Source organism: Canis lupus, chromosome 3 (assembly GCF_003254725.2).
Source record: "Canis lupus dingo isolate Sandy chromosome 3, ASM325472v2, whole genome shotgun sequence".
NCBI classification, from domain to species: domain Eukaryota; kingdom Metazoa; phylum Chordata; class Mammalia; order Carnivora; family Canidae; genus Canis; species Canis lupus.
Window position 1 is genome coordinate 60,323,158 of NC_064245.1, and position 23,145 is coordinate 60,346,302.

The 23,145-nt window shown below is 55.2% G+C and overlaps 1 protein-coding gene across 1 annotated transcript; it reads right to left on the bottom strand.

Moving 5' to 3' along the window:
• Positions 1–14,080: 14,080 nt before the first annotated feature.
• On the bottom strand, positions 14,081–21,193 carry LOC118354179 (uncharacterized). Its single transcript, XM_035714149.2, has 2 exons — positions 20,899–21,193; positions 14,081–20,668 (listed from the first exon to the last, which is right to left on the bottom strand). The coding sequence occupies exon 2, from the start codon at positions 20,666–20,668 to the stop codon at positions 19,745–19,747; it is 924 nt and encodes a 307-aa protein (XP_035570042.2). The 5' UTR covers positions 20,899–21,193; the 3' UTR covers positions 14,081–19,744.
• Between the last annotated feature and the right edge of the window lie 1,952 nt (positions 21,194–23,145).

Consider the following 23,145-nt stretch of genomic DNA (forward strand, 5'->3'; position numbering starts at 1 on the left):
CCTCAGGTGAGTGAATGTGGGTCCTACCAGGCTGGGCGCTATACTGAGAGGAGACTTGACACACTGTTGACTCCCCACACACCACTCAAGATAGCAGAAATGGCCTGAGTGGGCCATGTCACCCGGATCCAACCTCTTGCTTCCAGGTGGTACTTTTTTTTTCTTCCAGTACTTCTTAACGGCCACCAGTACCACTGCGTAGAGTCCACGGTCACGTGCAGCCTTACCCTTGCTGCGGCATCACAGTGTGCATGTGTCCACGGGAGGGTGTGGCCAGAGGACTGCTAACCGTGGCAGCCTGGCTGAGGCCAGAGTATGTGGGGCTGGGGGGGTAAGACTCCTAGAGTAGGGGGCTTGGAGGGTGGGCAGGGGAGTGGCCACTCAGGTGGCACATCTTCCACGAGCCCTCCAGCCTCTCTTCCTCCACCTGCTCTGTGTCCCTGGCCAGCAGGGGTCCACTCCTACCTCTGAGGTGACCCCCATCCACTTCTCCTCATAAAGAGCTGTCACCCCCCCCCCCAGGGGATTAGAAGGTGACACTCCTGTCCCTTCCCTCTCAGCTCTGCTCCTGGGTGACTGCCCACTGAGAGTCGCCTCACAGGGGCACAGCTGCCACAGCAAACCCAGGGCCCCTGCAGGAGAACCCTATGTTGGGGGGCCAGCCCAGCATGGGGAGGCTGAGATCATGTCTTGCCTCCAGCTCAGGTCTGGCCGGCACCTCCCTGGGGAGAATTTCCAGTAGGTGCTGTTGTCAGGAAGAGGCAGCTCATAGGGAAGCACATTAGAACCGTGTGAATGGTGGGCTGACCTAGCTCCTGGCTGACTTCTTGTCGGTGGGGCTCTAACTCAAGAAGCAGGTTCCATGGCACTTTGGAAGACCTGGCGCACCCTTCCCACAGCCCTGGGTCCAGTGGGGGAAACAACTTTGGCAAGGCACAGGTCGGGAGAGGCTGGGCTGGCTACAGAGGCTGCCCCCTTGGTCTCTCAAGTCCTCTTGTGCTTGACGACGGCATATCCGTTGTACTGAAGCCCCACCACCCTGTGGCGAGTCAGTGACTGGTGCCACAGGGAGCAAGCTCTCCCTCAGACAGGCTGGTGACTTGCCCAAAGTCACAGTTTGCAGCTGCCAGAGTTGGGGTTCAAACCTGGCTCTGCCTCTTCCAGGAGGCTCTTCCCTGGCAAGGTCCTTGACTGGAGGGGACACCTGGGCCTAACTGGCTAGGCATTGGCTTCTCACCTGCCATTTAGGGCACATGGTACCAGACTCTCCGTGTCGATGCTGAAGCATCCTTTCAAAATCCATTTCTGTCAAGAGCAAGTCCGTGTAATACAGAATATTAAGTAGGTGATGGTTTGATGCCTGGATGGGGCCAATGGCACAGAGGTGATCCTTAAGTGGTCCCAGTTAGGAGATCTCTGCCCGGTAACTCTCTCCAGAATTGTAGCCAGGCAGCATCACTGTTTCGCACACAGAAAACACTGACCTCCTTGTTCTCATCCTGCCCTGAGCCATGGTGGTGGTTGTCTCGGCATCCTTGTCTGCAAGACCTCAAGGATGCAGCAGAAGAAACAGGAGCAGGTGTTCAGGGCTCAGCCAGCTGGGCCCTGGGCAGGAGCTTGGCTGTGCAGCTCCCATGGTGTCAATCATGGCAGCGCTTCAAACCCCAGACCTAGGGGCAGTTCATCCTGGCGGCTCCTCTAATGAGGAGCGGAGGTGAATCACTCAGGACCACAGAGCTGGGAGGTTAGTTGAAACCGCACAGTAATCTATCTGGCCTTTGTTGCTCCCAGGGGCTGTGGCCTCCAGGGCTCCTTGGGTAATTAGCAGTCTAGGGACTTTTAATCCAAAGAGGCCGCAGCGGCCTTTGTGGCTGGGCTCCAGCTCCGTTGTGTCTGATGATTTATCCAGGTGAGGGGCGGTGAAGCATTTGCCCGCTTGCACTTTTCTGCCATCTGACCCCAAAGCCATCTGTACAGTGCAGGGAATGGGAGGTTTGCAGGCCAGGATGGCGGGGAGTGGGGCTGGGGCTGACTGCTGGTAGGGAGACAGAACTGCACCCCTGCCTGGAGCTGAGAACATGGCCTGGTCCATGCATTCAGCAAATGCTTACAAAGCACCTCTAGTGGGCTGGCACTGGCAATGTGGATGCAGGGGTGCAGTAGTGCTGGAGTGGGACCCCACATCCTGGTGGTGCTGGCTGGATTCCTGGGTGGCTGGGCTGTGGGGAGGAAGGGAAGAATGGCATGCTCTGTACTGTTCTTCCTCGTATTGCTTTTCTAGTGCTTGCTCAGGAGTCACAGTGTATGTCCTTCATATGTCAGTATCTACCTTAGGTCCATACTAAAACCACTTCTAGAGAAGGCCGGAGCCTCGCAGTGATGTCATTCCGTTGACACACCTCCCGTTGGTTGTCATGCGGTATATTTCTAATGGTATGAACCCAAGAGCACACAGTGTCGCTGTTGCCTGGAATGGTCCATTGACTTTTAAACGTTAAAAGAAAAAAAATCATGTTTACCTGCATACTTTTGTTCCCTGTACTTTCCATTCCTTCTTGTCCGTATGATTTCAGTCTGGTATCACTTCCTTGCAGCCTGAAGATCCTCCTTCAGCATTTCTTGGAGTACAAGTCTGTGGGTTATATGATCATCTTTTGTTTGCTGAAAATGTGTTTATTTTGTCCTTGTTTTTTGAAAGATATTTTAGTTATACATAATATTCCAGCTTGACAGTAGTTTTCTTTTAGCTCTTTAAAGATGTCATTCCATTTTTTTCTGGCCTGTGTTCCTGATAAGAGGTTAACCATGGTTTTCATTCTTGTACCCTCTATGCCATAGGTGCTGTATCTGTGGCTGATTTTAAGAGTTTTTTTCCATCTGTGGTTTTTAACAGTTCAGTATAATGTGCATAAGGTGCACCTTACATATGGTGTAATTTTCTTTTATTTATCTTGCTAGGGTTTGCTAAACTTTGCAAATCCCTGGATTGCTGTTTTTGATCAAATTTGGGGAAATAATCAGCCAATATTCCATTCAATTTTTCTTGCTCCTTTCTCTGTCTCATACTAAATCTCCAGTGTGTGTGTGTATTTTTAGTCACTTGATCCCTCCTACCCATCACGGAGTCTGTTTATTTTTTAACCTTTTTCTAACATGTGCCTTAGTTTGGATGATTTCTGTCTTAACTAGTCTCTAAGTCATTGGTCGTTTCTTCTGTTGCATCCAATATACAGTTAATCCCATTCAAGGATAGATATTTTTTTCAAAACTTCAGATATTATAGGTTTTTTTGTTTGTTTGTTTGTTTGTTTTACAAGTAACTTGTGACATTTCCCATGTCTTCAGCCTTTATCTGTCAGGTTTAAAGTCCTTTTTTTGCCAGTCCCAACATTTGGGCCATCTGTGGGTCTGTTTTTATTGACTTTTTTCTCTTGACCATGAGTCACATTTTCCTGTTTCTCCTATGACTAGATTTTTTTTACTGTTGTTGTATAATGGATACTGCGGATGATATGTTGCAGAGATTCTAAATCCTGTTGTCTTCCTATGAAGAGTACAGAGTTTTGTTTTAGCACCTGTTTATCAGTGAACCACTTTGACTCAGTGGAGGCTTGGCATCAGGTTAAGGCAGGTTTATTTCTGGTTTGCCAGTCTTCCACGTCCCTGCAATCCTGGGACGGGTCTTACTGCTAAGATGGGTCTTTCTGGGGTTTCATGGTAGAACTGGCAGGACTTGAATCCCACACAGTCTCTCCTCTGGCATGCAGTGGCCACGTGCCCTGCTCAGCTGCACTTCCAGCTCCTGTCCAGACCATTTGGCCTCTCAGCCTGCTTCTGTGCAATTTAAGAGGTGGCCAGGGTTTCGGGAGAGCTCATATACAGTGGGGTGCCTTCCTCTGTGGTCCCTCCTCTCCAAGATTGCCCTTCAATTTCTAGTTGTTTTATCAGCCCTAAACCCCATGCATGGACTCCTTGGGGTGGTGAGACCACAGCTTTCTGTCTGACCTCTGCCCCCATGCACTGTGTAGTCCAGGCAGTGCCCTTGATGTACATCATGCCTTGTGGACCCCTTCTACTAGGGATAGACCCTTCCCCCAGATTACACCTGATTCTGATCATTTGTGCCTTCAGATACTTGTTTGCATCTGGGTTCGTAGTTGTTAACAAAAGAGCTGGCCCTGCGTGACTACTGCACCGTCAGTGGAGGTCAGAACCCTGTGCACATCTGTCCTCCCAACCTGATGGCCAGCTTCCACAGGTGGAAACCTAAAAGTCATCCGTGGACCCACAAATGAAGTCCATGCTCCTTCCTCTGTCTGGCCTGTGGAGTGCCCTCCACACCAGGCCAACTCTCAAGCTCACCTCCTCCCTACTAGGTCTCGACCCCCAGGACTCCAGCCATGACCACTCCTTACTCTCCCTGGAGCTCTCTGGACTGTGCTGCCCAGCGGGACCTTCTGCAGCAGCAGGGATACCCCCAATCTGTACTGTCCAGGGTGCTGGCTGCTGGTCACTGGCTACTTGAAATGTGGCCATTAGGACTGAGGAACAGAACTTCTAGCTTTATGCAATTGTGATTCAAATGTAAATAGCTGCATGTGAGTAGTGGCTAATACACTGGACAGAGAGCACAGACCTGTCTTCGCTGCTCCAAATGTGATCTGACACACAGGATGGGCCTGGCCTTGGAGTTTCTTGGAAATGCAGAATTATGGGGCTGCTGCAGACCTGCCAACAGGACCCCTGCGGCGTACCCAGCGAGCTCAATGGCTGCGATTTACTTGTTCTCTGGATGGTGAGTGTGCGGGGAAACGCTGCACTTCTGTGCCTTTTCACATGCGGTTTGTTCCTTCTGCCTGGAAAAGCTCCTCCCTCTTCTCTGCTCTTCAAATCTCAGATGAAGCCAGCCCTCTGGGAAGCTCCTCCCCTGGGGCTTCCTTGCTGACAGTTCATGGTAGCTCTGGGAGGCCCTCTGAAGGCTGGGGAGGGGCTGGGGAGACAGCCTTGCTGGGAGGGGTGGCTGGGGCTGAGTGGAGGAGCTCCACTAGGGGAGAAGAGGCAGTCCTAGAGGCTTCAGGTGGAGGACAAAACAGCTGGTTCTGTGCCACCCTCCATGGTGAGATGATAGGAAATGCAGGAAACAGACTAGGGGCAGAGTTCTGCTCAGTTCACAAAACACCTTCAGGCCAGCACAGCTGACAAGACTTAGAACATGCCACCTTTCAGTAGTGAGCACCCCATCACCAGGGGTGTGTAAGTGGAAGCTGAAGGGTTATCTGGCAGGGATGCTGGGTGGTGGTTTTCCTTGCTGATTCGTTTTTGGGGCATGGACTCCCATCGTTTCCAGGGTGCCTCCTACTTTAGGTAGTCTGTGTCTGAGAATGGAAGTGTCTTGGAACCACAGGCCTTGTGGAGCCTGGCTGTGGAGACCTGGAATCTCCTCTCTGTCATACTTCCAATGTGCTGTGTGATCTCAGGCAGACCCCTCACCCGTCTTGGGCTCCAGAAGCCCTCACGGGTGGCTCCTGCAGGCACTGGTGCTGGGCGCCAAGTGGGACAGCCCCCATGCTGGATGGCCAGGAGTCCTGCCTCTTCCATCCAGCATCCTGGGCAAGGCAGCTCCCTCTTCCTGGAGGGAAATACCCCTGGGTCTTTGCACGACAGCTGAATGTGCCAACAGAAGGGCTATTGACATTTTCTTCAGAGAGAGGATCACTTTGCTCTGATGAGTCTTGATGTGACGTTCTCCAAATGGTTCGCTGGCAAGGAAGGCTAATGGGTGTGTTTTTAGAACAGTCCATGAGTCCTGAGCGTGTGCATGGAGCAGGCCTTGTGATGTACAGACCCTGACATAGGGACACCGTCCAACTTCTCTGTGTGGCACTGGTTGACCACACCCGCATGTTTCCCACAGAGCGGAGAGGGCGTGGTGAGGGACCCTTGGTGGATCTGTTATCAGTGGTTGCGTCACACCTAGTGATGAACCAGATGGCCTAGAGCAGCACTTCCATGTCACCTCCTGGTAGCCCTGGGTCAGCAGCAGGGCAGAGTCCTCCACGAGGGGCCACACCAGGCTGCAGCAAGGAGTTGGCCGGGGCTGGGGTCTCTGCTCAGGCTCAGCTGGGGAAGAGCCTACTGGTCTGAGCATGAGGCTGTTGGCAACATCCAGTTCCTCACTGGCTCTCGGCCAGAGGCTGCCCTTGGCTTGCTGCCCTGTGGCCCCTGCCCAGGCCAGTTCCAGATAAGGCCACTTGCTTCTTGAGAGCCAGCCAGGGGGAGAGCCAGCTTGACCGTGCACGATCCCATGCCGTGTTACCGTGGAAGCAGCCGTCCATTGCCCCTGCTGGGTCCTGCTGGAGAGAAGTCAGGAGTAGGTCCTGCCCACACTCAGGGAAGGATGTGGGCCTTGGGGCCGCTGGTCTGTGCACCCCTGTCTGGACTGGCCCAAGCTGTCTTGTGCTCATCCTGGCTGATGCACGCACCCAAGCCTCTATTGGTCAGGATGAGGCAGAGTGGCCCTGACGCCCTTCACCTCCTGCATACGAGGGCCAGGAGCGCTGGCTTTGCTTTAACTGTGACCCTTGGCAGGCCACCCCCTGCTGGGTCTCTGCTTCCTCAACCATCATCCATCCACAGCAATGGAGCTTGACCTGGGATGCTACAGTTGTATCCCCCTGCCCCAGGCTGCAGGCTGTCCCCCACAGACCCCTTTGGTAAGTTGGCATGAGCATTCACTCTACCCACCTCCCAGGGTGACCAATGGAGGTTTTGTTTCCCATACTACTAACCAATTAATTCAATTCTCCATGGACCCTGGGCTGAGTGTCCCCCAAATCTAACTCAGCCCTCACTCTCCTCCTGGAGATGGCATCAGACCCCTCAGGGAAGGGCTCAGTCCCACAAGGCTGCCCCTCCACCCAGACTCCACAGTCCCCTGTGCTTCTGGCCGCAGGTCCTTGGATCCAAGGGTCCCACAGCCCACCTCGGGTTTGACCGTTTGCTAGAGTGACTCATGGAGCCCGGGCAAACATGCTGTGCACTGAATCAAACGATGTCACTCGGAACAGCCAGATGGGGGAGAGGCTCTCTGGCCCGTCACCTTCCCGCATCCCATCTGCACCTCTGCCTAGGGTCACTGACCTGGAAGCTCTCTGATGCCCCCTCTTGGAGTTTTCTGGAGGCTTCACTATACTGGCCGGACCAATCGGATGGCTGGCCTTGCTCAGGGGTCTCAGTCTCCAGCCGCTGGTCCCTCAGAGGCCGAGGTGGGGCTGAACGTTGTACACCCCCCTCCAATCACATGGTTGATTCCCCTGGCAACCAGCCCCCAGCCATGGGGGCTTTCCAAAGGTCACGTCATTCACACAAGACACTTTTGTCACTGTCATCACTTAAGAAATCCCAGGAGTTTTGGGAGCTCTGTGCCAGGATGGACGAAGACCAAATTATATTTCATATTATAAATCACAGTATCAGACCTGCCTGCCCACAGCCTCTGGACAGGTGGCCCTCCTGCCCTGACCACGGCAGATGGGACCAGGCCTGAGGATCTGACCCGGGAGCCAGCCCAAAGCACCAGACTCAATCAGGTGGGGATCTGAGCCAAGAGGTGCAGAGCTTGTGGTCAGGTGGATGGTCCCTGAGCAGAAGGGACGTGCAGGGCCACCAGCAAGGAGCAGAGACTGTAGCCCGGAAGTGACCTCTGCTGCCTGCAGTTGTCTGCCCTGTAGATCGTGGGCTGGTCTCCCAGGTGGAGGATTGCGTGGTGCTTCTGCAGCCTCAGCTTTCTCACCTCTAAAACTAGGGGTGAATGGACACCCCCCCACCACCAAGGTTTTCTTTGTGGCCCAGGGGAGGGAGTGGAGGGCAGGACAGAGGGAGGTGGGCTGAGGTCACAGGGTCAGAGATGCAGGGAACTCCTCCCCTCTCCTTGCTCTATCTGTGTTGCCTTTTATCCTTAACTCCCAGAGGAAGGTCCTCATTGTCCTCATTGGCACTCTTTATACTGATGAGGAATTAGAGACGCAGGTTGAGATGCTTGCCCAAGGCCACACAGTGGATGGCAGCACCAGAGCTGGAACCCAGGCTGCCTGGCTCAAGCGCACATGGGACAAGGAAGGAGACAAGGCTCCCGCGGCTCTTGTGGGTCCTGGTCAAAGAGATGGGGCCCCAGTGATGTCCGAAGGCTGCCCCGAGACCCGGAGCCCCTCAGCTCCAGATGGGCCGCCCCTGGTGGTGGATCCAGCCACGAGAGCTCAGAGTGAAGAGGTACTTCCGACAGAGGAGTGAAGAGAAAGGAACTTCTAAACCCTCAGGGGCCCAGAGAACGCTGCCTGGAGTGCCTCACTCCTTCAACAGCCTGTTTAATCACCAGACCTTGACGCTCGCGGCAGAGCCTGCAGCCCCGCTGCCCAGGCTGGAAGGGAGTGAGGACAGTTCTTCGCAGCCAGCCGGGGCTAGGCCAGGGCACGGCTCCATACTCCATGCCGACTCACCCGATTTAACCTTGGGATCTGGCTCCACTCCGTACTGGGGTCCCTGCGTGAGCCGGCGGGTCCCTCCCTCGGCCTGGGGGTCCCCGTGGGCCGGGAAGCCAGGATTCTACTCGGGTTCCAGCCAAGTGCTGTGTGTGCACTTCCTCTGTGGATTCTCGCCTCCTTGGCGCCCGCCCCACAGAGGCTCAGCAGAGGCCCAGCGTGGAGGGCTGGGAGCCATTTCTTGGCAGGAATAAAAACCACAACTCAAACTCCCTCTTGCTCCAGATGAAGAATGCTGCTTGGTCAGCCAGGCAGCCTGCCTTCCATCTAGGCTCACTGATGGCCAGGGGCCATCATCCATGGAGCCCCCAAGACAGCGTGGCTGGCCTTCCCATGGGACTGGCCAAGGGAGCTTCACCACCAGAACCCACCTGGCAACTGGCACCTGTGCCCTCCCCAGCTCCCCCAGCCTGGCCTGGGCCTGCAGGTGTGGCCTCGCACAGCACTGATCTCCCCCCTCCCACAGAGCTGTGCTTGGGAACCCCCACCGCCTGCTCTCTGCACCCCATGCCTTGCCCACATGTCCACAGGAGAGTGACCATCTTCATGCACTATGAGCCCCAATCAGGCCATGTGCATTCCTGCTGAGGGCAGACTGGCCAGTAAGAAACCCGGGGTCATGTGGCAGCAATTTATTCTGCCCTGAGATTCTCTCTAGAAAGAACCAGGCCAAACCCTGAGAGGAACATAAGTGATAAACAGAGTCCCATAGCCTCCTAGAGTGCCTGGTTCTAGAAAGTTCCTGAGCTCCCAAGCCATCCATGGCTGTGGGGTCAAGGACACCTCCCTCCCTCCTCTTCTATTTTTTGGCAGAAGGTATAGTTGGTTTCTGTTACTTGCATCCAGAAAGAGTTCACTTGGGGTGTGCAAGGTGCCCACGGCCTGGAGACCTGGGGCCTGGAGCGGGGCTGTATCTCAGTGCACAGAAGCATCCAGGCTCTGAGGGCCTGAGAACAAGCCCAAGTGTCCACAGTTTGCACGGCCCCTCCACCCTGCACCGCTGTCCCCCAGTTAGAGATCTAGCAGGAGGCGAAGCCCCGGCCCTGGAAATGCCTGGCCCCAGGGCTCTCGGAAGTGGGGGCACCTGCTCTGTCTGCGAGGAGCCAGTATCTGGGGCTGTGAGAGGCAGGAAGGGGACAGTCCCAATAGCTATGCCGTTGCTAGCCGGCTGGGGGCCGCTGGCCCTGCCTGTGGCTGTAGGTCCTTGTTGGGGTCAGGGAATGGACAGGAGCCCCTGGACGCCTCCCACCCAACTCCCCAGCTGGAGGGGAGGCCTCTGACCAACGTGGGGGCCTCTCTGAGTCACCTCCATGTGCAGGCCGCCGCTCTGGGAGCCCTGGTGCAAGTGGATGGAGTGGAAGCCTGTCCCTTAAGCGCCCACGGGCATGAGGGCCCAGCCTGCCCTGACTGGCCACGTGATTGCAGCGACATAGACAGCGGCTGACATGCCCACAGGGTCTTGATACCTGTCTGGTGGGCTCGGGAGCAAGTCTCCACTCCCCTTCCCCAAGCCTCAGTGTGTTCACCTGTAAAACGAGGGGAGCCCCTCTGAGTGACTTCTGTGTCCTTACGCTGACCTCTGCTCTGGGCCCCTTGCCCTGGCCAGCCTGTCCCTGGTGCATGTGCCCTCAGGGCTGGCAGGGGTGGGGCCTGGGGACAGCCAGCCAGCCGCTCCTCCCCAGAGCTGATGACAGAGACCCTGAGCGTTTCCATGGAAACTGGAAAACAACGCAGATAAATCTGAGATTTTGTAATCGCCACTCTCGAGTAATCACAGTGGGATCATGAGTCCCACTGTTGCCGTTGGAGCTGGGTTTTCCCCACTGCGCATGAGACGGCCCCTGCCCTAGGCCTTTCCTGACAGGAAGGACCACTGAGGCTCTGTGCACACCCCCACCTGCTGCTCCTGCCTCACGTGGAGCCTCCATCTGGGCCTCGAGGGCTCCACCGTCCCCGAGTTGAGATGTGGGGCTGCCTGTGCTGGGTGCCTTCCCAGGGCCAGACCCTCCGGGGGTGCTGTCAGGTTCCTCCCACAACAGGCCGGGCCGCAGAGGCTCAGAGTCTCCAGCTGGGTCTGGGTGTCTGCACTGCCCCTTGGCTGCAACTCCTGGCCGGAAGACTGCTGTGGGACCTGGGTGGGGTGTGGGGTCTCACTGCAGGGTCCCCTGGGATCTCAGCCTGGCCACTGGCTGAGCGTGAGTTTGCGTGGTGTGCTTGAGGGCCTGAGGAGAGGTTCTGCACCTGCAGAGTGCCGTGGCCCGTCCCCCATGGGATTTCAGAAGACTAGATGCGAGGAGGGTGGGATCCCAGTGCCTGCTTGCTAAATGTGGGCATTCTGGGTGCATTTGGGATGTGCGATGGCACAACTCCCTGATGGGGAGGCAACACTCTCCATGGGGAGGCCGGGACGCGACAGCCCTCCCTCCACATGATCTGGACTCACGAAGGCTTTAACCTGACTTTAATTCAGGGAGTTGCTCAAATTGGAAGAACGGCCCCAGTTGGCCCCAGTTACCCTGAGATGCCGCTGGAAGTCAGTCCCCGGACCCAGATAACCCAGATAATGCGGTCTCTGTATCAGCTGACATGAGCTGTCAGGGAGGGGCACCGAGTCCCTCCACGGGCTGGGTATGGGCTGAGCCCCACTCGAGGGCACTGGCTCTGCCCAGGGGCCCCTGCCTCTCTCAGATGGGTCAGCCGCAGCTCCGGGCACTGGGTGGGTCTTGGCAGGTAAGGCCTTGAGGCCTCGGGAAGGGCTGCCCTGGTAGCCGGACAGAACAGGGGGCCGGGGCAGGCCTCCTGTTCTGGAAGTCAGGCCCCTGGGGGAGGGAGGCACACAAGCTGGGATGGACTCTGATCTTGTAGAAGGATTGCTGTGGCTCTGGTGGGCACTCCTCCTTTGTCCTGCCTATGTCGAAGCCCTGATGTGCCACCACATCTGGCTGCCACAGCGACCCCTGACGTAGCACCAACACCCCCATCCTGCAGAAGGGACAGAGCCCTGCGCGGAGCACAGGAGCTCAGCGGTACAGCCACCCAGACCTCCAGGGATGTCCATGGTCCTGTGCCGGGTCTGCGGTGGTTGTGTGGACGGGGAGACTCCCAGGCCCCTGCAAGGTTTCCATCTGGAGTCCCACAGAGACCCAGGGGAGCCTGGGAGGGAATGGAGGCTCCCCAGGCCGGGTCAAGGCGGGACGCGGGGGGCCCTCACCGGCCATGCAGGTGAGAGCTTCAGAGAGCATCACGTGGGGTGTTCAAAGACCCTCGTGGATGGTAATCAGAATAGGGGAGCAGGACAGGCTGGGCCTGGAAGGATGGAGGGTGTCCCCTTGGAGTGGGGGAGCGCAGAACCCGATCCCCCAGGACCAATGGCCATGGTATATGATGCTGCGTGGACTCCCGCGGTCTCCATAACGACCCACATTCAGGCCCCTGTGGATCCTGGGGTCTGGAGGGACCCACACCAGACACAGGCCCCCCAGGGGCTTTTTCTGTCTGGTGGCCTGCACCCAAGGAGTCCACACTAAATCTACTGTTATTTCCCATCAATTAGTAAATGAAACTGATTTATTTCTTGTGAAGAGGATACGTGCACTCCTGCATTCATCCTCCTGCTCTTGCTTCTCCTTTATCTTACCCACGGTGCGCTCAACCCTACAGCTGGCTGGTTCAGCTGCTACCTGTCCAACCCTCCATCCATTCTTCCCTCCATTCCTGCACCCACCCATCTACCCATGTACCTTGCATCCACCCACCCACCCATCTACCCATGTTCCCTGCATCCACCCACCCACCCATCTACCCATATATACTGCATTCACCCTCCCACCCATCTACCCATGTACCCTACATCTGCCCACTCACCCATCCATGTATTCATCCATCCCTCCATTTATCCATCCGCCCAGCATTTGCTGAACATCCACTCTGACCCTCATGTCATATCGGATGAAGAAGACATACAAAGGAATATGGCAAAATATGGTTCTTTGTTCTTAAGAATCTCACATGTTCGAGGGGGGAGGGACCAATAACGATGATGGAATTCATGTTTGCTGAGGTGATGTACCTGGCACCTGCTAAGTCCATCCGACATTTTCCATGGATGTGGCTAACTCTGTTGGAAAGATGCATTAGTGGAATGCCAAGGTATTCCTGGGGTGGGCAGGGGACAGGGAGCAGCACTTCCTTTTGAAGAGGCCTGGGCAGGTCAGGGTTGACCATCATGTAGAAGAGCAACTAGCAGTTGACTATACAAAAGCACTGGGGTGTGGGCCACAGCTTAGGCTCATGGCATGGAGATCTAGTCTTGGACAAGGGTAAGGAGGACCTTGCCAAGGCAGTGAGAATGGACCCCGCCCTGCTGCCTCTGCTGTATGCGTGTGCATGTGCGTGTGCGCGTGCGCGTGTGTGAGTCCTTCCTGGGATGTGTACTTACGGAAAGTGTGGGCCAGTGAGTGTGCATCCAGGTGGGCGGCCAGTCTCAGGCTGTCTCCTTAGGGTGGGGATGGGTGCAGGTGCAGCCCTGGTACTCGGAGGAGTCTGCTCAGCAGACTGTCTGTCTGCCTCTGGAGGGATCACAATTAACTTGAGTGGACTGAATGCTTTGTGGTCAGGAGTCAACATCGGCGAACACGGAGGAAACTGTCCCTAGAAGCATTTTTGCATCTGGGGATGAGTATGAGTGACTGCCTCACGGGCCCGTCAGGAGGCTCTGAAGCTGAGGCCCCTCTCAGAATGCCTGGAATGCTTGGAGCTGGGCCCAGGTAGGTAGGTACACGCACACGTGAGCACATGTGCAAACACATGTACGGGTACCTGCCTCTACTCCTGCAGGCCTGGGGTGGCCCCTGTAAGGGAGAAGACCAAACCATCAATGATTGGACAGAAGAAGGGACCCTCTTAGTGGGACAGAAGCTCCAGGAAAACAGCCTGGGGCTCAGGGTGGTGAGGAGAGTAGTTAACAGTGACTGTGCCTCAGGCTGGGGGCTTGCTGACATGTGGGTGGGCCACCCAAGAGCCCACGGTTAACTGACCCCTGTGTGTCCTGTGGCCGGGGACCTCCCAACACTCGGAGAGAAGGTCATCTCCAGGCAGAGGTGAAAGTAGATGGGGATTTGGGCTCTTTCAACTCCGGAAGTAGAGCCTTAGAGCTTGAGATGCCCCAAATCCTCAAGAGTGCAGAATGCCTCCCCATATGCCTGGAGCGAGCGGGTAGGTGTCCGCATGTCCCCTAGGGCAGAGGGTGGGTCCCCCCAGACCAGATGGGGCCTGACTCCCCTTTCCAGCTCCACAAGCCCTCCCTGAATAAGGCTGCCCTGCACTGGACCCCCGCGGCGAGGTGGGAGTCCCTGCAGGGGCGGCCGGGGCAAGGCTCCCCCATTTCCTCTTGCCTGTCCCCTAAGGGAGTGTTGAACAACTGTGCCCCTAAATGCTACCCCAAGGCTAAACAGTGACAAATGATAATATAGGTTTATTTTGTAATGTTGGCACTTAAACAAAAGCAGGAGCCTCTGCATCCTAGGCTGGTTTGCATGGGATCCTGTGGTGTCCGACCCTGTACCGCCTCAGTCTTCAAAGCCACTCTGTCATGAACACGATTATTTAAATTGAAACAGATTAAAAAAGAAAATTTGTGTGATCCTCATTTATATTCCAAGACTTAAGGTTTTCTTCTAGATTTAGTTATTCCTACATTCGTTATTAAAACACAATTGAAAAAAAATAAAGCACAATTGATCAAAATAATGGAAGTACATGGGAAATTAATTCTGATGACAATTATTACACATAAACTTATGTTTTATTGGAAACAATGAGATGAATGAAGCCATTTTTAACTCCATTTTGTGCTATGCATCGCTGGAATTCTAGGGGGCTCTGGAGTCCATTGACTTTCATTTTTTTACTTTATAGATAAAAAATTGAAAAACACTTATTGATACAGTGGCCCATTGTCAGGGTTCAATCAGAGGCAGGATTGCTGTGTCTCCTGCGTGTGTGTATAGACATACATATATGTCCATCTGTAAATTTATAGATTTATATAAAAGCTTGTGTTATATTCCTTTATACACAGTAATGAATATATTTGTATTTTAAGTACAATTTATATTATTATAAAATTAAAGATAATTTTATTAAATTAATACATTTACATAAATATATATATACACATATATACGTTTATACATTTATACACAGGCTTATGTCTAGTATTGCAAATATGTATATATTTCTACATTCCTTTATAGATGAACGTATGTACACACACACACACACTTGAGTGCAGGATTATCTACATTGTCGCACACATGTATCTACGTGTCTGCTTCTACAGGGACAGGTTACTGGGGTCAGCCGTGTGCAGTGGTGCTGGGTTAAGGGTGTGACCGGCTGTCGTGCAGCCTGGCTTCCCTACAGGGGAGGTGCTGGCCGTCTGTGCACCTGGGGGTGATGCCCAGGCCTTGAGCTCTCTCCTGGGGGGTGGGGGCCAGCCTGGCGGGGAAGCAAGAGCTTGTACATGGGGGCCCCCATCTTCCTGCTGAGTGTGAGTTGGCTCCACGGCGTCTGAGCAGCACAACCTGCGGGTGACCCCGTGAAAGCAGGTGTAGGCAGCGTCCTCAAGTGACAGGTGCGACGGAGACCAGGAGAAAAGGGAAGATGGCTACTGGGGACCCCCACCCCACCCCCACCCCCACCCCGTGGTTCTTTCTTGGGGAAAACTGGCAGTCTGGTCTCTGACGCAGGTGGAAACACAACACAGAAAGTAGAGCATCTTGAAACAGCAGAGCTGAGGGCGGGAGAGGCCAGCATCTCAGTCCTGCGTGCCTGCTTTACGTAGAGCTCCAAGTGGGCAAGATCATCCATTGGGTCAAAGGATGGAGGCTTGAACTTTCAGGAGGGCAAGGTGTAGGTGGGGGCCGCATGGACATGTCCACTTCATGAAAATCATGAAAATCCAGCTGTTCGGGTTTGGTGTTTTCCCTCTGTATGTTATACTGAACAGATGTCCCAGAAAACGTCCCCACGCTCGGGCCTGCACAGTAAGGAAACAAAGAAGACGAAGCAGCCCCAGGGGGCAGGTTTGTGGGACGGGGGTGTGAGATGAGATAGAAACTCAGCTTGATGCCCCATCCACAGGCACTGGTGACTCTCAGCTCCTTCGTGTCACAGGTACTCACTGAACACCTCGTGTGGGCAGGTCCTGCCCTTGGCCCGGAGGGTGTGATGGAGAACAATGCATGTGGAGACAAGTGGGTGCTGGGAGCTCGCCACCCGTGAAGGGCGGCCGATAACTCACGTCCTGGCTTCTCACTTGGCCTCAGGCCTCTAAAATGGTGGGTGTGATGGGCACACACAGAATTTCCGGTGCCTGCTCCAGGTGGGGGTGCTGCAGACACAGCCTGGACTGCTGGGGTCACAGAGCCGGGGTATGGGAGCCCCAGGGGAGTGCCAGACTCAGCCCCAGAGAGGAGTGAATCAGGGAGGCTTCCAGGGGGAGGTGGCCTTTGGGAAGAGTCTGAAGGCCAGGTAGGAGGCCCGCAGCTCGGGGAGCAGGGTATCACTCTTCCTGAAATATTATTTCCCCAAATCATGCTCCCTGCTCCCTCAGCCTCAAATACCTCTCCCCAGTGTGGGATGACGTGGGCCGTGCTCACTCTTGCTTCTGGGAGCAGAGGCTTGTGTTCTGTCTGACAGGACGCCTGGAGTCCAGCCCAGAGCCTGGTTCACCCTGGCAGCTCAAGAAATAGTTGTCCTGCGACCTTCGAGCAGCTAGCTGGCACGGCGCCCGGGACCCCCACACCACGAGAGATCAGCTTTTCAGCTTCACTCACCCGAGATTTAGCCTGGCCTTCCTCGGTCCCCGTCTCGGCACAGACACCCTGTGACCTTGCTCACAACACGTCTGTCTCTGATCCCCAGCCCCCCTCACGTATCAGGCGAGATAGCCCTGCTGTAATCAGAAAGCGGCATGGAAGAGGTGCTCAGGAGGTGCAGCAAAGGGCGTGGGGTTGTGCAAGGCGTGTGACCCGGGTGTGACCAGGAACCCGCCCCCTTGCTCCACAGGAGGCCACCAGCTGTACCAACATTGTCCCCTATCTGTAAACAGTCTGCTCTTCCTCTGCTGGCAGGAGACCAGAGAGAAACTTTCTTGGTGGTGCTCAGTGCACTCTGCTCCCTGTGGACGGACAGACCCCTCCTCCTGGCCTCTGCTCTGACTGGGTGGGGGGGGGGGGTTGCCTGCAGGGAGGTTTGCTGGGGGGGCCCAGGCTGGGGGAGCAGTGCTAAGAGGGACTCTTGAATGAGCTTGGTTTTCTTCCCAGTAGGTCCCTGAGCTGGGAGGGGAGGGGAGGGGAAAGGAGGGGAGGGCTGAGTGAAAAGAACCTTGTTTTGTTTGAGAATGAGAGACCCCGAGCCCCCATGTGGGGGAGACCTGTGATAATGAGACCCTCAGAACTAACGGCCCTCTTCCCTCTTCATCCAGAGCAGCCCGGCTCCAATGATCCAGGGGGAAGGACTCTTTTTTAGAGGTTCCACTCTGCCTCAGGCCCATGCTTTTGTGAAATATGATAAAAATAAGCTGCTAGAAAACCAAATAAAAAGGTAGGTATTCAAAAGACAAGGCTCACTTAAAAATTATTATTGTCATCGGGTTTAGCAACAGACGTAAAATCACTTCATCAAAATGCCCTACAGGTTTCCGTGTGCTCTGCATCCGTTTTTCCTTGAACAGTAACAATGGTTTGCAAATGGCTCTGGGTCATGGCACCCTTGGGGTCACGCTGGCCTGGTGGGGTCAGCCTCAGGAAGGTGGTTTGTCCTTGGCTGAGGAAGGTGATTTCCTGGAGCTCAGAGAGCCTGAGGGTCCCGTGGACCAAGGGTCCAGCTCCAGCCACTCAGATGGTGTGTGCTGGGTGGTCATCAGGGACGCCAGTGTGCCCCCTGAGAGATGATGGGGGTCATGGGCAGACGCTTGCAAGTGGACATGCTGCCTCTGAAGACAAGGAATGTGGTGGGAGTTGGGGGGTGGTTTCTGAGTTAAGGACCCTGAGTTAAGAAGGCCCGTGGGGAAAATCAGACCCAGTTTTAAATTCCTTCCTATTTACACTGTAGCGTCTTTTGTTTCTTAACCTTCCAGGGGAGCTTTTATGATTCTTTCTACTTTGGTAAGAGGGTCAGAGAGAGAAATGGAGGTGGAGAGGAAGGGGAGTGGGGTTTGCTCCTTGCCTCTTTGCAGGCCCAGGACAGCCTGGCACCACCAGCAGGATGAGAGGCGGGTTGGGTGGCCACTGGGGGTGCCTGGAATGAAATGTCTACGGGTTGCCTGGAGAGATGCACAGGGGCGTGGGGGGCCCGGAGACAGACACTTCCAGAGGAGAGCAGAGGTTCAAGGGGAGGACAGAGTCAATGCAAACTTCCTCCGTCTTCAAAATACTCAAGAGGGAGAATAAAGCTGACACCTGAGGCATATTCATAGCCGCTCCCACTCATTCTCTCACTCAACGCTCAGGATAGCACTGCAAACAGGACAATTCTTTCCATTGGACAAATGAAGATACTGAGACCACGGGAGGCAGCTGACCTGCCAGTTACACAGCACGTGATCACAAAACGTTACTTGAATCTGGTCCCTCAGACTCCAGGGCACAGGCTCCCTCTAATGTACCACCTGCTTTTATCACAACGGAGTCCATGGTGCACATGCTCACATGTTCAGCAGGGTTGGATTGCACCAGCTCATGCAAGTGGGCCAAGTGCCTTCTGCATTCCTGCCATGCAGTGGAGCCTGGGCTTGGTTTCCCTCCCAGCCCCAGGCTGTGAGCTCTGGAAAGATCCCATCCACCCATCCATCATCGACTCACTCATCCTTCCTTCTTCCCTCATTTCTCCCTCCTTCCATCCAACTACCCATCCCTCCACCTGCCCATCTATCCATCCTTTCTTCCTACAAGAGGTTTGTTGAACCATGGACGTCCCCTGTGCGAGGTACCAGGTACCGTGTGATCCTGCCTGGGAGTCCCGATGTGACCTTGTAACAATGTAGCCTGCACCACCAGCACCATTTCTTGAAATGCCTGCTTCTCCCCTGGCTGGTTTTAAACACGGAGCTGGGGTTGGTGTGCGATGGAGCCCCTTCGTGATGGTGGTGCTACCTCCACGTCACCACTGTCTGGGAAGAGAACAAAGTTGAAAGGAGAAGCAACTGCACAAAGTGCTGCATCCTTGGCCATGGGTCATGACCGCCAGGCAGCCTTCAGTGAGGTGCCAAAGGGCCTGGGGGCCACTGTCGCAGCAGGACACAGCCTTGGTGCCAAATCTTCAGCCACTGAGTTATTTACAAGCTTTCAGAATGGAGATAGCAGGAAGCCCTCTGACAGGTGAGACAGGACAGAAGCTTCCAGCAGACACAGGCAGTTTCAGAGGTTTTCTGGTGCAGTGATTCATCCAGAAATTTCTTTCAAAACTCATTTCTATCCGGTGGTGATCATTAAGTGTTGGAACCAGACCCTGGTGAGGCTCTCTCCCTCCTCCAGCACCAGCCCATGTGGAAGGGAAGTGCAAGGTCTCCTGGGTTTAGGAGGCAGTGGGAGGCATGTGCCAGCCTTGTCACCCACCTGCTGTGCAGAGCTTGGGCCTCCGAGTCTTCCTCCTCTGAGAGCAGTGCACGGGCTGGGTGGCTCTCGGGTCCTTCTGGCTCAGGTGCCCCGAGGCCCCGACACGGACGGTCTGCTGTGGCCGTGCCCCTTGGCTGAACCTGTCTTCAGCTGCAGGAGGCCATGGCCAGGAGGGAGCGGCCCTCATGGGAGCACAGGCTGTGGGGTGAGCCATGTGCTCCTGGGTAACCGGGTCAGACTCTTCCACCCTGACCTGCATAAGGCGGTGTCCGAGGCAACACCTCCGGGCTTTGCAGGGAAGGAAGGAGGGGGTGGCAGTGCTGTTGGGGACCCCTGGGGTGGAGACCCTGCAGGGTCTGAGGGCTGAAGGCTCAATAAGAGAGAGAGAGCCCAGGAAGCCCTTTGGAGGCCGGGAAGGGCTGGGCTCCTCGGAAGAACCCCACGTTCTCCGTGGTGGCCCAGGCTCAAGGCCACGTCAGCAGCAGGCCTGGCCTGGGACGCAGCCCGTGTTCTCTGGGTTTCCACGAGGCACAGGCTTCTGGCAGGATGCGGGGGAGGCCAGGTGCCCGGGGAGCTGCTTTCCTCTCCTCAGACAGAGAAGGAAAAAGTGACTTCCAAGAACTGAGTCGCATTCAGAAACCTTGAATGCCTTGAAAGGACCCTTTCTTTGTGCTGGCTGAAGCTTGCAAAAAGCTTCAGTTGCCCGTAAGGGCAGCAGGGTCCAGAGGGCCTGTAGGGTGGTGAGGGCTGACCCAGGAGAAGAAACAAGGACGGGGAGCGGGGGCCCCAGGGCACACAGCCAGGCCCAGGAAAGGGCCCTTGCAGGGCAGGGTTGCTCTGCTCACAGCCGGCGTCATAGCCAGGCCCTGACCCCTGTGGCCACGGCAGCCTGGACAGGCAGTGCTGGGAACCCCAGGCCGCCCACCTGTCAGATGGGCAGGAGGTGGCAGGAGACAGGGCGGCTCTAGATTCATCGAAGACTTTCTTCAGTTCTTTGCAACCCTGACAAGGGGCATGGTTGGGTCCTGCCCATGTGCTTGTGTCATTTGCCCTGAGGCCCCGTTTTCTGTCCTGGTGTCCCCCAGCTGAGGAGGAGATGGGTGGCCCAGCTGCCCTCCCAGGGCCCAGCAGTGCCCTCTCCCTGGGAGATGGGGGGGGGGGCAGTGCTTTCCAGGAAGACAAAAGGAACCTTCCCTGAAGCCCCAGCTCAGCACCACATCTGGTCTGTGTCGGGGCAGAGGAATGAGTGGGGAGGGAAGGAGAGAGTGTTCGCAATAAGTAGGACACCAGCCACATTTCCGGAGGGCTCGGGGCGCCTGGCACACCGGCCGTGAGGCAGCTCACTGGGTGGCTCTGGATCCATCCATCATCCCCTCCACTGTCATCTTCAGAGAGCCAGACAGAGTGTGCCTGCAAGGAAGGGTTCCGGCCCGTCTGGTCGCCCTGCTGGTCTACTGACTTTGTGAGTGCCCCTGGCTGGGCCCCGGTCTTTGTGGGCCTTGGTGTCCCCATCTGTAGAGGGATGGGGAATGAGCCCCAGTTAGGGAAAGAGCCAAGGTGCAGAGGTCAGGTGTGGAGCTGAGCTGGGGAAGGGGTGGGCTTGGTGAGACCCTGGCAGTCAGGCTGAAGGGCAGAGCAGGTGCAGTTGGAGCTGTAGGCACAGGCCAGTGAGGGGTGAGGGGAAATGCCCGAGTGATTCTCCAGGAATGTCCCTTAAAGGGGGACAGACAGGAGGTGCTCACCTCTTTTAACTCTCACTCTTCCCTTCCTCTGGCTGGAATGCAGATCTGCTAGTTGGAGCTGCAGCAGCCACATTGTGACTCTGAAGACACCACACATGGAGTCTGTTGAAGTAGAAACAGGAGGATCTGGGGTCTTTGCCAACCTCACACTTCCTGGATGCCCACCTCCTGACATTTTTCACCTGACAGAGTAAACGGCCGATCTGTGTAAACCCCTTTATTCTGTTTCCTGTCGTATGCAGTCACGCCTGACCTCACCTTGCTCTGCCATCCCAAGCACCTGACTAGCAGCAGGCCTGATGCTGCTGGGATGGGGAAGGAGGTGGGAAATGTCAGGGGATGCCAGGAAGAGTGTGAAGTAGCTACTGGAAGAGCCGAGTCAGCGTGACTGGGCGAGAGCTTGTGACTACACTGTAGGGGATCCTGTCTGGGCAAAGCCTGGCAACGCTGCCAATATTGGGGATCGGGGATGGAGATACAGAACGAATGAACAACTTCACACCAATAAACTCAACGAGGTAGCTGCAGGCAAGTTCCTTGAAAGACACAAAATGCCAAAGCTTGTTCAAGAAGAAAAAGGTAACATGAATAGCCCCACATTTCCATAAGAAAAATTGAATTAGTAGTTAAAATCTTCCCCCGAAAAGAAAACTCAGCCCCAGTGGTTTCACTGGAAAATTCTACCAAAAATCTAAGGGAGAAATAACCTAAATTCCACCCAAATTCTCCTGGAGACTAGAAGAGGAAGTCGTATTTTCAACTCCTTCCAAGGGGCCAGCATCACCCTGACACCCAGACCAAATATGTCATAAGGAAAAATGGCTATAAGGTAATCTCTGTTATGAATGTAAGTGTAAAGTTTTTAAACAAAAATTCTGTGAATCCAATAATATGTAAACAGGATAATATATCACAGCCGAGGCAGATGTGTACCAGGAATGCAAGGCTGGCTCAATATTTAAAGAGCAGCAGAGTAATTTACCCCATCAACAAGCAAAACGTGAAAAAATCACAGAATCATCTCAATAGAAGCTAAAAAGCCTTTTACAAAATCCAACACCTATTTTTGGTAAAAACTCTCAGCAGACTAGGAGTGGAAGGGAACTTCCTCGGGATCGAAGACACCTGCAGACACCCAGCATTTGTGTCCTACGTGGCGAGCAGACTGTGCGTCCCGGGAGCAGGGATGGATGAGGTATGGGAAATAGAACAAAACTGCGGTATTAGCGCACCGCCTGACGTAGGGAGGCGGCACGGCGCACAGTATCTCCTGGCATCCTTTCACCGACCCCATGGGGAAACTGGGGTATAGGAAGCTGCTGGCTCACCCGATACTGGGAGCCCGGGCCCAGAGGCTCAGATGCAGGACGGCGCCCACTCCGCGGACCGCGGCGTCTTCAGCTCCCAGCACCACGCCTGGCATGTCGTGCGTGCACCAGGCTTGAGAAGTTACCAGTGGTGAGAGTGGTGGTAGCCGTAGTCCCTGAGCACTCGATCCATGCCCGGCTCTGTCTACACACTGCATGTGTGTATGAATACTTGTATCAACCCCATTTGGATGGGACAGGGATAGTAGAACACACCTTCTCACACCTAGTGTCCTAAGAAGGGACTTTACCGGAACCCTCCTGGGCTCTGGTCTCCAGCCTCGCTTGGCCCCTAGCTGGAGGAGCATCCTTCCTGCTGCAGCATGCCAGGCATCCACGCACAGCTTCTGCATCCTCTGGCCATTCCAGGAGCACAGTGGGGTGGCTCCTTCCAGCCGCAGCGTTTGGGGGCAGCCCCTTAGAGAGGCTTGCGGGGTCCCCGCTGCTGGTGGCCAGGCGGCAGCCCCACCCCAGAGCCTGCCGTTAGGAAGCAATTGTTGCCGCACATTTGAGCTCTGTTCTTACAGCTAATATTGTATTTCTACTCCTGCCTGCCTGATGGCTTTATTTCCCAGTTGGCTCCAACAAATCTCGGACAGGGCAAAAGCATGTGATTAAGACTTCTTCGCTCCCAGAGATAATCCACATCCCATCCCTGCCAGGTGGGGACTGTTACTGTCCTCATTTCACAGACGAGGAAATTGAGGCCCAGAGAGATGAGTGGACGGAAGGACGATGTGCTGCCAAGATGTGGGCTCCTTGCCACAGACTACCCAGCCCTTGACATGAGGGCCAGGTTGGCAGCAGGAGGTGGGTGGGCCAGCCCCTGGCATGTGGCGTGAGGAGGAAGGACCCTCTCAGGGCTGCCCTGTGCCCCCGT